The 11,031-nt window shown below is 42.7% G+C and overlaps 1 protein-coding gene across 1 annotated transcript; it reads right to left on the bottom strand.

The window, feature by feature from the left end:
* Positions 1 to 974: 974 nt before the first annotated feature.
* On the bottom strand, positions 975 to 3,263 carry LOC124695562 (GTP-binding nuclear protein Ran-3-like). Its single transcript, XM_047228396.1, has 7 exons — positions 3,169 to 3,263; positions 2,925 to 3,051; positions 2,664 to 2,781; positions 1,862 to 1,951; positions 1,569 to 1,748; positions 1,349 to 1,426; positions 975 to 1,229 (listed from the first exon to the last, which is right to left on the bottom strand). The coding sequence occupies exons 1-7, from the start codon at positions 3,169 to 3,171 to the stop codon at positions 1,160 to 1,162; spliced, it is 666 nt and encodes a 221-aa protein (XP_047084352.1). The 5' UTR covers positions 3,172 to 3,263; the 3' UTR covers positions 975 to 1,159.
* Positions 3,264 to 11,031: the final 7,768 nt, after the last annotated feature.

The following is an 11,031-nucleotide window of genomic DNA, read 5'->3' as shown; positions in this document are numbered from 1 at the left end:
TTACAAGAAAAGTAAATGGAAAATAAATCTTGTACGTAGATTTACATTGAGATTCTACAAAACAATAAATTTGGAAGTTTATGATACTACTCTATAATACCACCCACTATAGAGATAGTATCATAGACAAGTATCATATGCATGATACTAGTATATGATAGTATGCACTATGACCAGTCTAACATTTCTTGGGAAGTATTTTATTAATAATGGCTCACATTTTACTCTCACAAAATGCTTAGAAACACGTGCTAAAGATGACTCTTGCATAAATAATATATTTAAATCTTTATGGCCTGCCGATTAGACCCGTAGAGGCATTGAATTAGTCATGCATAACATGGTGACAATCCGTGTGTGCATTTTGTCTTGTCCTCACGTACCAAAAATATGTAAAGTGTTTTACTGCGAATTTTACATCAAGCGAATGTTAGGTTGGGAAAGACTTATATAAGATCGCTTTATTAAGTGAGATTATAGGATCAACTCAAGAAATTTATTTGTAAAAATTGTAAAAATATCTGAAACTTTTATACAACATATCTATGGGTTGTACCTACAACTTAAAAAAATTAGCTCAAAAGTGCATCTACAGGTAGAAAAACAAAAAGATAAACTCTATTCGCACAAAAGATTTGTCTTTTCTTCTTTTGTAAGTGTAGGTTGAATTTGAAGCTAATGATTTTTCGGAGAGTATAGCACAGATGTTCCTTGTCAATTTTTTTTTTAAATAGTTATACATATTTTATCTGTTCAAAATCACAGATCCTATACAAAGTCAGATCCTACCTAAGCTGCCCCAAGTTTTTGGCCTCCTAGAGCGAATGCACTCCAGCCACCATATCCTGGCTATGGTGTAGGTAACTTCCATTTTTTTTGTTGAAATATATGTCGGCGCCCTAAAAGTAAAAAGCCACACGCTATTGTCTCCTTTTGTTAAGATTTTGTGTATGAAAAAACGCAACACTCCAGAATGATAAGAAACTGATTAAGCACTTGGCAAATCATATGAATCCACATGAACTGTCGCAAAACCAGTTTCATGAAACACCCGCTGGAAGTCTGATCTGGAGACAGAAATCTCACTTCTCAAAAGAAGTCTAATTCTAAATCATATGTATGTTTGCTACTGAACTAGTATAAACTCCGATCCATCAGCTCAGTCCATGTTGTCACCATCCTCATCCGGGAGGGGCATTGCCGCCGCAGCTGCTATCTCCGCGTCAATCCTGCACACATAAACAACAATTGTTCAGCATCAGAGGAGGAAGAGGCAACATCACAAGCACACAGTTTCAGTAGAGCAAGTAGAAGTAGCAGTCTTCAGAGTAGTGCATTTTTCACTCACTTTTGCTGGGCGGCGACGTCGATGGTGACTTCGGCGGGTACGAGGGCAAACTCCTCGGTGAACCGGAGGTTCATGTCCCTGCAATAATAGCCATGCATCATTATTGTGTTGATTGCTTAGAATCATGCTATATTATTCATTGTTCAGAATCAGCATAGCAGAGAATCTAGGTGGCACTCGAAACAGTCAAAGATGGTATGGTGCAGCAGAAATTAGTTACCCTGAGAGCTTCCTCGCAAGGTAGAGGAAAGGCTTCTCGAAGTTGTAGTTGCTCTTGGCAGAGATTTCGTAGTACTGGAGGTTCTTCTTCCTGTGGAAGGTCACCATCTTGGACTTGACCTGCCGGTTCTTCACGTCCACCTTGTTGCCGCACAGGACGATGGGGATGTTTGCGCAAACCCTGCAGATTGCAAAAAATTACTTAGGACAGTTCAAGAGATGTAATTTTAGGAGAATTAATGAGAGAAGTGCTAGGTGGAGACTGAAGATATTCTGAGAGGGCAGAAATTTTACCTGCAGATGTCCCTGTGCCAGGTGGCAACGTTCTTGTAGGTGAGCCGGGAGGTGACATCGAACATGATGATCGCGCAATGGCCATGGATGCTGGCAAACAGCAGGAATACGGTAAGAATGTACAGTACTATGTCAATGTGCACAGATAGAAAGAGTAGCAGTACAAAATTATGTCTTATTTGCTTTGCTGGAAATTCCAGGTTCAGAACAAGAGACCTTATATCCCAATAGGTGCTACATGTAATCTAGTCAAACTTTCTGGGTGCTACAAATGGTGAGTACTACCGATATTTAGGATAATCAGTAAGATCACTGTTCTTGGACAAGGCAGAACAAATAATGTCCAAGGATCAGGCAGACAAACTGCAACTGTTCGAAATACACCAATGCACACGGTTCTTGGTTCATCCATTTAAACATTATCTCTGAGCATACTAGTACTAGTATGAAAATCATGACTGCAGTAAGATAGTCCAACGCTCCAAATCATCAATGGCCAATGGGCTACTTTTTTTTACAACTAATGCAAGTGAATAATTGGATATCATACAGGAGGATAAAATACAACTAGTAATGCCAGTCAAACCATTCCTGCACTAGCAATCGACGTCACTATTATTATTTCTTACTAGACCAGAAATTTCGAAACCCCGTCAGCTCTTGAGGTAGTACTAAAAGCTGACTGAAACATGCATCTGAAGTCTGAACCAAGATCGAACGCAGGTAGCACTCATCTCATCGTCGATTTATAGCATAGATAACTGCAGCTAGCTAGTGGAGTAGATTTGAAGGGTCTGCTTACTAGTATCCATCACGGAGGCCGCCGAACTTCTCCTGGCCGGCCGTGTCCCAGCACTCGAACCTGACCTTGCCGCAGTTGGTCTGGAAGTCCAGCGGGCGCACCTCCACGCCGATAGTCGCTGCAAGACACCAGCATTCAGAATCAACGAAACAGGAAGCTAAGGCGAGATCGTCATTGGACAGAAAAAAACGAGACGCGAGCGACCAAGATCCGAAAGAGCCATCAGCCTAGGAAGCGTAAAGAGGCAGGTTTACGACTTACGTTCGTACTTCTTCTCGAACTCCCCGGTGACGTGCCTCTTGACGAACGTGGTCTTGCCGGTGCCGCCGTCGCCGACGAGGACGAGCTTGAAGCTGGGGTAGCCCTGGGGCTGGGTGTTGGGGAGGGCCTGCGTTGCGGCGGAATCGTAAACCAACATCAATCAATCAGCACAAACAACGACCAATCTAGAACCGCCTCGGAATTCGAGACTAGAACAGAAAGGAAACCGAAGAAATCCACGCACCATTGGGGTCGAAACCTCCGGCGGAACGAGTCGGCGGCTCGAAATCGAGGAGCGCGGTCTAGCGTCGGCCGGCGGACTGGACAGAGAGCGATGGATTTCGGCCGGCGCGTGTTTGAGGGAAGAGAGAGGGGACGCCGCGGCCGCGGTTTATATATGGCGTCGTCTGCTTCGATCCTAAGCTACGGTTGCCGGTGGCCGCCATGGTGTAGCTTGAGATCTAAGCGGAGTTTTCGGCCGTACGATGTGAACGTGCACGTAATCCTGGCCGTCCGTATGTGTAACGGTCGGTGGTTAGCTTGAGATCTAAGCTGTGTTCGTACGCAGCAACGGAACGGGGAAATGAGTAGCGTAGTCTTGACGCTGACACGGAGACGTTTCTGTCTTCCCTTGACTCTGGTCTTCCAGGGCACGAGAACGTCGTTTACGCCCTCCGTTTCAAAATCAAAAAAATAAGAGTAATTTCCTCAAAAAAATAAGAGTAGTTTTAATGTAAATACGTAATTGAATAATTAAGAAAAGCTATTTTTTCAAGACAAATATTTCGTAGATTTATTTTGTTTCATAATAGTTTTTTTATTAAGGATCTTGCTAGGTCTTAATGGATTCAAAATAGGTACTAAACTATTTTTCCAGACAAATCTAAATGTATAAACGTGTACTAAAGACTTTTCGAGAGATCTCCTCCAAATCACCATTTTAAAATGTTTAACGAAAAAACTGAACAAATAATTACCCTTTTGCTGTACAAATTTGTGTATTGAAATTGATGTCACTAAGTTCATATTCTGGAGACAGTACCTAGTAATGTACTCAAATGTATCATATAATTAAAGAGTGTATATTCAAATGTTGATCAAAATCTAGTCTTCAAACGTAAATATGCCTTATATTTTGGAGACAATATCTAACAAACCTAACTTATCCTTTGTCACTTAGTGGATATCGGAAAGTGAATATCGAAAATGCCTCAAAAAGGGATTTGATCTTGATTACAAGTAAACATAATGACTCTTTGTTCACCTCCCTACTTTTTTTTTTGTTTGAGATAGCTTATCACGTGTCCCTACTAATGTGTTTGATAAGGACAAACTTAAACACCATTACTCAACTTCTTTATTTCATTCACTAATGGTATGTTTGGTAGCGGCCAACAAAGAAGTGCTAGCTATCCTCATACAAGCTGATCCTAGCTACGTTGAGCACAAATTTTCTCATGTGTTTGGTAGCTCGAGCGAATACAGATATGCTGAATGCGTCTGTTGTTTGGTGGGTTGTATGTGGTGAGAATAGCTGGGGAGATCTAAAGTTTGCAGAAAAATCCTTGCATAGAAAAATGAAACACAATCGGTCCCTGCATACAAAATAAAAATCAATCAAGTCCCTGCAAACATGAATAAAAGCAATTGGATCCCTAAAATACGCAATCGAGTCCCACTAGTGGAAAATGGATCTTCTGTCACGGGCCATTAGGGGCTTTTGTCCCGGGTTTGCGCCCGTGACAAGGGAGGCGTCCACCACGGGTTTGCAAGGTGGACAACTATAGAATATTTTTCATTTCTTTTTCAATTTTTTTTCTAGTGTAGGGTTTAGTGTTTTCCAATTGTTTTTCAATTTATTTTGTCTTTTCTTTTCTTTTCGAATCTAATTTATTTTGTCACATTTATTTTTCTAAATTGTTGACTTATTAGTCCCTAACTTTGACCATTTTTAACACTAATTACACTTAATCTTTAGTCAAATTCAAATATTGGTCACACTTCACGGTCAGTCACCCATCCTCACACTACTCCACCCTCAGCACGTTTAACTTCTCTCTTCTTTCCTGTTGTGTTCCCGCGAAGCTGATTGTACCTTGTTGTCAATACTACCATATGAATCTTCTTAACTCTTATATCATTGTGTCACTTATCTGTATTTTTTGAAAAAAAAAAACAAAAAAAAATTATTAAGTAAACAATAATAGATAAGATAATAATATTAAATTCTAACTAAATGAAAATACGTAATAAAACTATTTTATTAAATAATGTATCCATTATTCATATAATATGGCATAATCAATATCTTTGAATCTATAAATCGCATTTGGACAAATAATATGTACATTATTATTAGAAAAATGTGAGGAATTTAAATATGAACTAATTTATTTTTAATCATTTTTTTACTGTTATTAAATAATATATCCATTATTCATATAATATGGCATAGTTAATATCTTTGAATCTGTAAACCATATTTGGACAAATAATATGTCCATTATTAATAGAAAAATGCGAAGAATTTGAATATGAACTAATTTATTTTTTATTCATTTTTATTACTATTATTAAATAATATATCCAATATTCATATAATATGGCATATTTAATATCTTTGAATATGTAAATCATATTTGGACAAATAATATATCCATTATTATTAGAAAAATGTGAGGAATTTAAATATGAACTAATTTATTTTTATTCATTTTTATTACTATTATTAAATAATATATCCATTATTCATATAATATGGCATAGTTAATATCTTTGAATCTGTAAATCATATTTGGACAAATAATATGTCTATTATTATTAGAAAAATGTGAGGAATTTAAATAACAATATAATAGAAAGATTTAATATATTGATCGCGAAATTCATACTTATTGTGGATTGCCGCGCCACAGAATCTGATGTTCTTGTTCGCAAGGAAATCGATGAGAAGTTGTGGAACTTCATCGGCATGAACAATTTGGAAGACCAAAATCTCTTGCGCGATGGAGAGTTGAAGGACGGCGGCGCGTTGATTAGCTCTACCCTCGCGAGGGTCGGTGAACTCGCAATCCAAGCCCACGACCTTGATTTCCGCGGCCTCGAAGAAATCCCTCTCGACGGCGCGGATCCACCTCTCCATCCTCTTCGCACGGAGGGTGTACGTGACCTTGAAATTCATCTTTTCGATGACATCGTAGTAGACTTCAGATCGAGGGAAGTCGAGGGCACGCGCGAGCTTCACCATTTTTGGATCCATGAGAGACTCGAGAGAGGGCCGCCGGGGCGCGAGAGAGAGAGGTCGGCGCCGGCCGGGCTCATTTTTTTTGGAGAGAGATGTGGCTAATGGTGCCGTTTTGGTGGCTATGGAGATCTAAGGAAGAACAAGGCATGTATATAGGGGAGGGAGGTGAAAATGCCAGCCAACATGGATCAATGGCGCCCGCGGCGATGCAACTTCCTAAGTCGATCGTTCTCTGTTTTCTATGTGCGATCAATGGCGAGACGAATCGGTTTCCACGCGGGAACAAATGGTTGGACTTTATGTCCCGGCTCGTGCAGGCCGCAAAAGGCCTCAGACCCTTTCGTCCCAGTTTGAGGCTCCAACCGGGACAAAAGGCCTTAAAGAACCGCGACAAAAGGCCCAGTAGCTTCCCGGTGATTTCGGGGCGACGTGGCCGGCCTATTTGTCCCAGCTCCAGACTGGGCCAAGACAAAAGGCATGGATGGAAGGTTAGTTTTCTACTAGTGTCCCTAGAAATTTTGCGCTGGAACTCCGGTGAGGCATCTCCGATGAGGGAGCTCCAGCGAGGCAGCTCCAGTGAGAGAGCTCCGGCGAGGCGAGGCAGCTCCGCCAGCAGCAGCTCACTGCTTTCCGTTGGTCGGGTGTCCACGAAATCGATCTGGTGGTTGTCTAGCTCACCATCGCCCGTGTGAAGACTAGCAACAGTCCTGTGCAAATCGGGAGAACGGGGGCTCTGACACGACGGCCATGGCAGGTCGGGAAAGGGGGAGCTCGGACACGGCGGCCATGTAAGGTCGGGAGAAGGGGGATCTTGGATGCGGATGGTGATGTCTACGTGTGCTTCTAATCTTGTAGACAGTGTTGGGCCTCCAAGAGCAGAGGTTTGTAGAACAACAGCAAGTTTCCCTTAAGTGGATCACCCAAGGTTTATCGAACTCAGGGAGGAAGAGGTCAAAGATATCCCTCTCATGCAACCCTGCAACCACAAAGCAAGAAGTCTCTTCGTCCCCAACACACCTAATAGGTGCACTAGTTCGGCGAAGAGATAGTGAAATACAGGTGGTATGAATAAATGTAAGTAGTAGCAACGGCACCGGAAAAGTGCTTTGCTGTCCGGGACTCGGTGTGTGGTTGATGGTGGTAATATTGCAGGAAGTATAGATGCGGTAAAACAATGAAACAAACAGACGATAGCGATATTTAGGAACAAGGCCTAGGGATCATACTTTCACTAGTGGACACTCTCAACATTGATCACATAACAGAATAAATAGATAGATGCTAGACTCTACACCCTCTTGTTGGATGATGAACACCACTAACTGTGTAGAATTACACGAACCCTCAATGCCGGAGTTAACAAGCTCCACAATATTCAATGTTCATTTTTAAATAACCTTAGAGTGCATGACAGATCAACATAACCAAACCAAGTACTAACATAGCATGCACACTGTCACCTTCACACTACGAAAGGAGGAATAGATCACATCAATACTATCATAGCAATAGTTAAATTCATAATCTACAAGAGATCACAATCATAGCCTACGCCAAGTACTACACGATGCACACACTCGTCACCATTACACCGTGCGTAAGGAATAAACTACTTTAATAACATCACTAGAGTAGCACACAGATATATTGTGATACAAAACACATTGCAATCATAAAGGGATATAAATAAGCATTCACTATGCCATTCATAACAGTGAATAAGTATTCTGTGAAATATAGCCTAAGAGACCCACACGGTGCACACACTGTCACCTTTACATACGTGGGACAAGGAGTCTCCGGAGATCACATAAGTAAAATCCACTTGACTAGCATAATGACATCTAGATTACAAGCATCATCATATGAATCTCAATCATGTAAGGCAGCTCATGAGATTATTGTATTGAAGTACATAGGAGAGAGATTAACCACATAGCTACCGAGTACAGCCCCGAGCCTCGATGGAGAACTACTCCCTCCTCATGGGAGACAAGCAGCGTTGATGAACATGGCGGTGGTGTCGATGGAGGAGCCTTCCGGGGGCACTTCCCGTCCCGGCGGCGTGCCGGAACGGAGACTCTGTCCCCCGGATCTTGGCTTCGCGATGGCGGCGGCTCCGGAAGGTTTTCTCTGGTTTCGTCGAACGTGATAGGGTTTTCGCGACGGAGGCTTTAAGTAGGCGGAAGGGCAAGGTCGGTGGAGTCCTGGTGGGACCACACACTAGGCCGGCGCGGCCCGGGCTTGGGCCGCGCCGCCCTACTGTGTCCCCACCTCGTGGCCCCACTTCGTTTCCCCTTCGGACTTCTGGAAGCTTCGTGGAAAAATAGGACCCTGGGCGTTGATTTCGTCCAATTCCGAGAATATTTCCTTACTAGGATTTCGGAACCAAAAACAGCGAGAAAACGAGAACCGGCACTTCGGCATCTCGTCAATAGGTTAGTTCCGGAAAACGCATAAATATGACATAAAGTATGCATAAAACATGTAGATATCATCAATAATGTGGCATGGAACATAAGAAATTATCGATACGTCGGAGACGTATCAGCATCCCCAAGCTTAGTTTCCGCTCGTCCCGAGCAGGTAAACGATAACAAAGATAATTTCTGGAGTGACATGCCATCATAACCTTGATCATACTATTGTAAGCATATGTAATGAATGCAGCGATCAAAAAAATGGTAATGACATGAGTAAACAACTGAATCATAAAGCAAAGACTTTTCATTAATAGTACTTTCAAGACAAGCATCAATAAGTCTTGCATAAGAGTTAACTCATAAAGCAATAAATCAAAGTAAAGGTATTGAAGCAACACAAAGGAAGATTAAGTTTCAGCGGTTGCTTTCAACTTATAACATGTATATCTCATGGATATTGTCAATGTAAAGTAATATAACAAGTGCAATATGCAAGTTGATACGTCCAATTTGCATCACTATTTTATATCATAATTTGCTGTTATTCATTGATATATTTCATATTTAGAGATGATACTTATGTTATTTCATCTATTTTGCATGTTTCATGATTATTTGGAGATCGCGCACCGGAGCCAGGATTCTGCTGGAAAAAGCACCGTCAGGATGCAATATTTCGGAAGATCAGCAATTGACGGGAATTACACGAAAATTCCTATTTTTCCAGAAGACGAAGAGAGCCAGAAGGGGGAGCCGAGGGGACCCGAGGTGGGCCCACCTCATAGGCCGGCGCGGCCCAAGGCCTGGCCGCGCCGCCCTGTGAGGAGGGGGCCCACAGCCCTTGATACGTCTCCGACGTATCGATAATTTCTTATGTTCCATGCCACATTATTGATGATATCTACATGTTTTATGCACACTTTATGTCATATTCGTGCATTTTCTGGAACTAACCTATTAACAAGATGCCGAAGAGCCAGTTGCTGTTTTCTGCTGTTTTTGGTTTCAGAAATCCTAGTAACGAAATATTCTCGGAATTGGACGAAATCAACGCCCAGGTTCCTATTTGCCACGAAGCTTCCGGAAGACCGAAGAGGAGTCGAAGTGGGGCCACGAGGCGCCGCCACCATAGGGCGGCGCGGCCCAGGCCCTGGCCGCGCCGACCTATGGTGTGGGGCCCTCGTGTGGCCCCCCACGTTGCCCTTCCGCCTACTTAAAGCCTCCGTCGCGAAAACCCCGAAACGAAAAACCACGATACGGAAAACCTTCCAGAGACGCCGCCGCCGCCAATCCCATCTCGGGGGATTCTCGGAGATCTCCTCCGGCACCCTGCCGAAGAGGGGATTCATCTCCCGGAGGACTCTTCACCGCCATGGTCGCCTCCGGAGTGATGAGTGAGTAGTTCACCCCTGGACTATGGATCCATAGCAGTAGCTAGATGGTTGTCTTCTCCTCATTGTGCTTCATTGTTGGATCTTGTGAGCTGCCTAACATGATCAAGATCATCTATCCGTAATGCTATATGTTGTGTTTGTCGGGATCCGATGGATAGAGAATACCATGTTATGTTAATTATCAAGTTATTACCTATGTGTTGTTTATGATCTTGCATGCTCTCCGTTATTAGTAGAGGCTCTGGCCAAGTTGATGCTAGTAACTCCAAGAGGGAGTATTTATGCTCGATAGTGGGTTCATGTCTCCGTGAATCCGGGGGAGTGACAGAAACCCCTAAGGTTATGGATGTCGTCGTTGCCACTAGGGATAAAACATTGATGCTATGTCCGAGGATGTAGTTATTGATTACATTACGCGCAATACTTAATGCAATTGTCTCGTTGTTAGCAACTTAATACCGGAGGGGTTCGGATGATAACCTCGAAGGTGGACTTTTTAGGAATAGATGCGGTTGGATGGCGGTCTATGTACTTTGTCGTAATGCCCAATTAAATCTCACTCGTACTTATCATGACATGTATGTGCATTGTTATGCCCTCTCTATTTGTCAATTGCCCGACTGTAATTTGTTCACCCAACATGCTTTTATCTTATGGGAGAGACACCTCTAGTGAACTGTGGACCCCGGTCCATTCTTTTATACTGAAATACAAATCTGCTGCAATACTTGTTCTTAACTGTTTTCTTGAAAAAAAACATCTTCCACGCAATACGGTTAACCCTTTGTTACAGCAAGCCGGTGAGATTGACAACCTCACTGTTTCGTTGGGGCAAAGTACTTTGGTTGTGTTGTGCAGGTTCCACGTTGGCGCCGGAATCTCTGGTGTTGCGCCGCACTACATCCCGCCGCCATCAACCTTCAACGTGCTTCCCGAATCCTACTCGGTTCGATTAAACCTTGGTTTCTAACCGAGGGAAACTTGCCGCTGTGCGCATCACACCTTCCTCTTGGGGTTCCCAACGGACGTGTCAATTACGCATCAGC

The sequence above is a fragment of the Lolium rigidum genome, chromosome 1 (assembly GCF_022539505.1).
Source record: "Lolium rigidum isolate FL_2022 chromosome 1, APGP_CSIRO_Lrig_0.1, whole genome shotgun sequence".
Lineage (NCBI taxonomy): Eukaryota > Viridiplantae > Streptophyta > Magnoliopsida > Poales > Poaceae > Lolium > Lolium rigidum.
The sequence above is the reverse complement of the archived record's forward strand: the minus strand, read 5'-3'. Positions and strand labels throughout refer to the sequence as shown.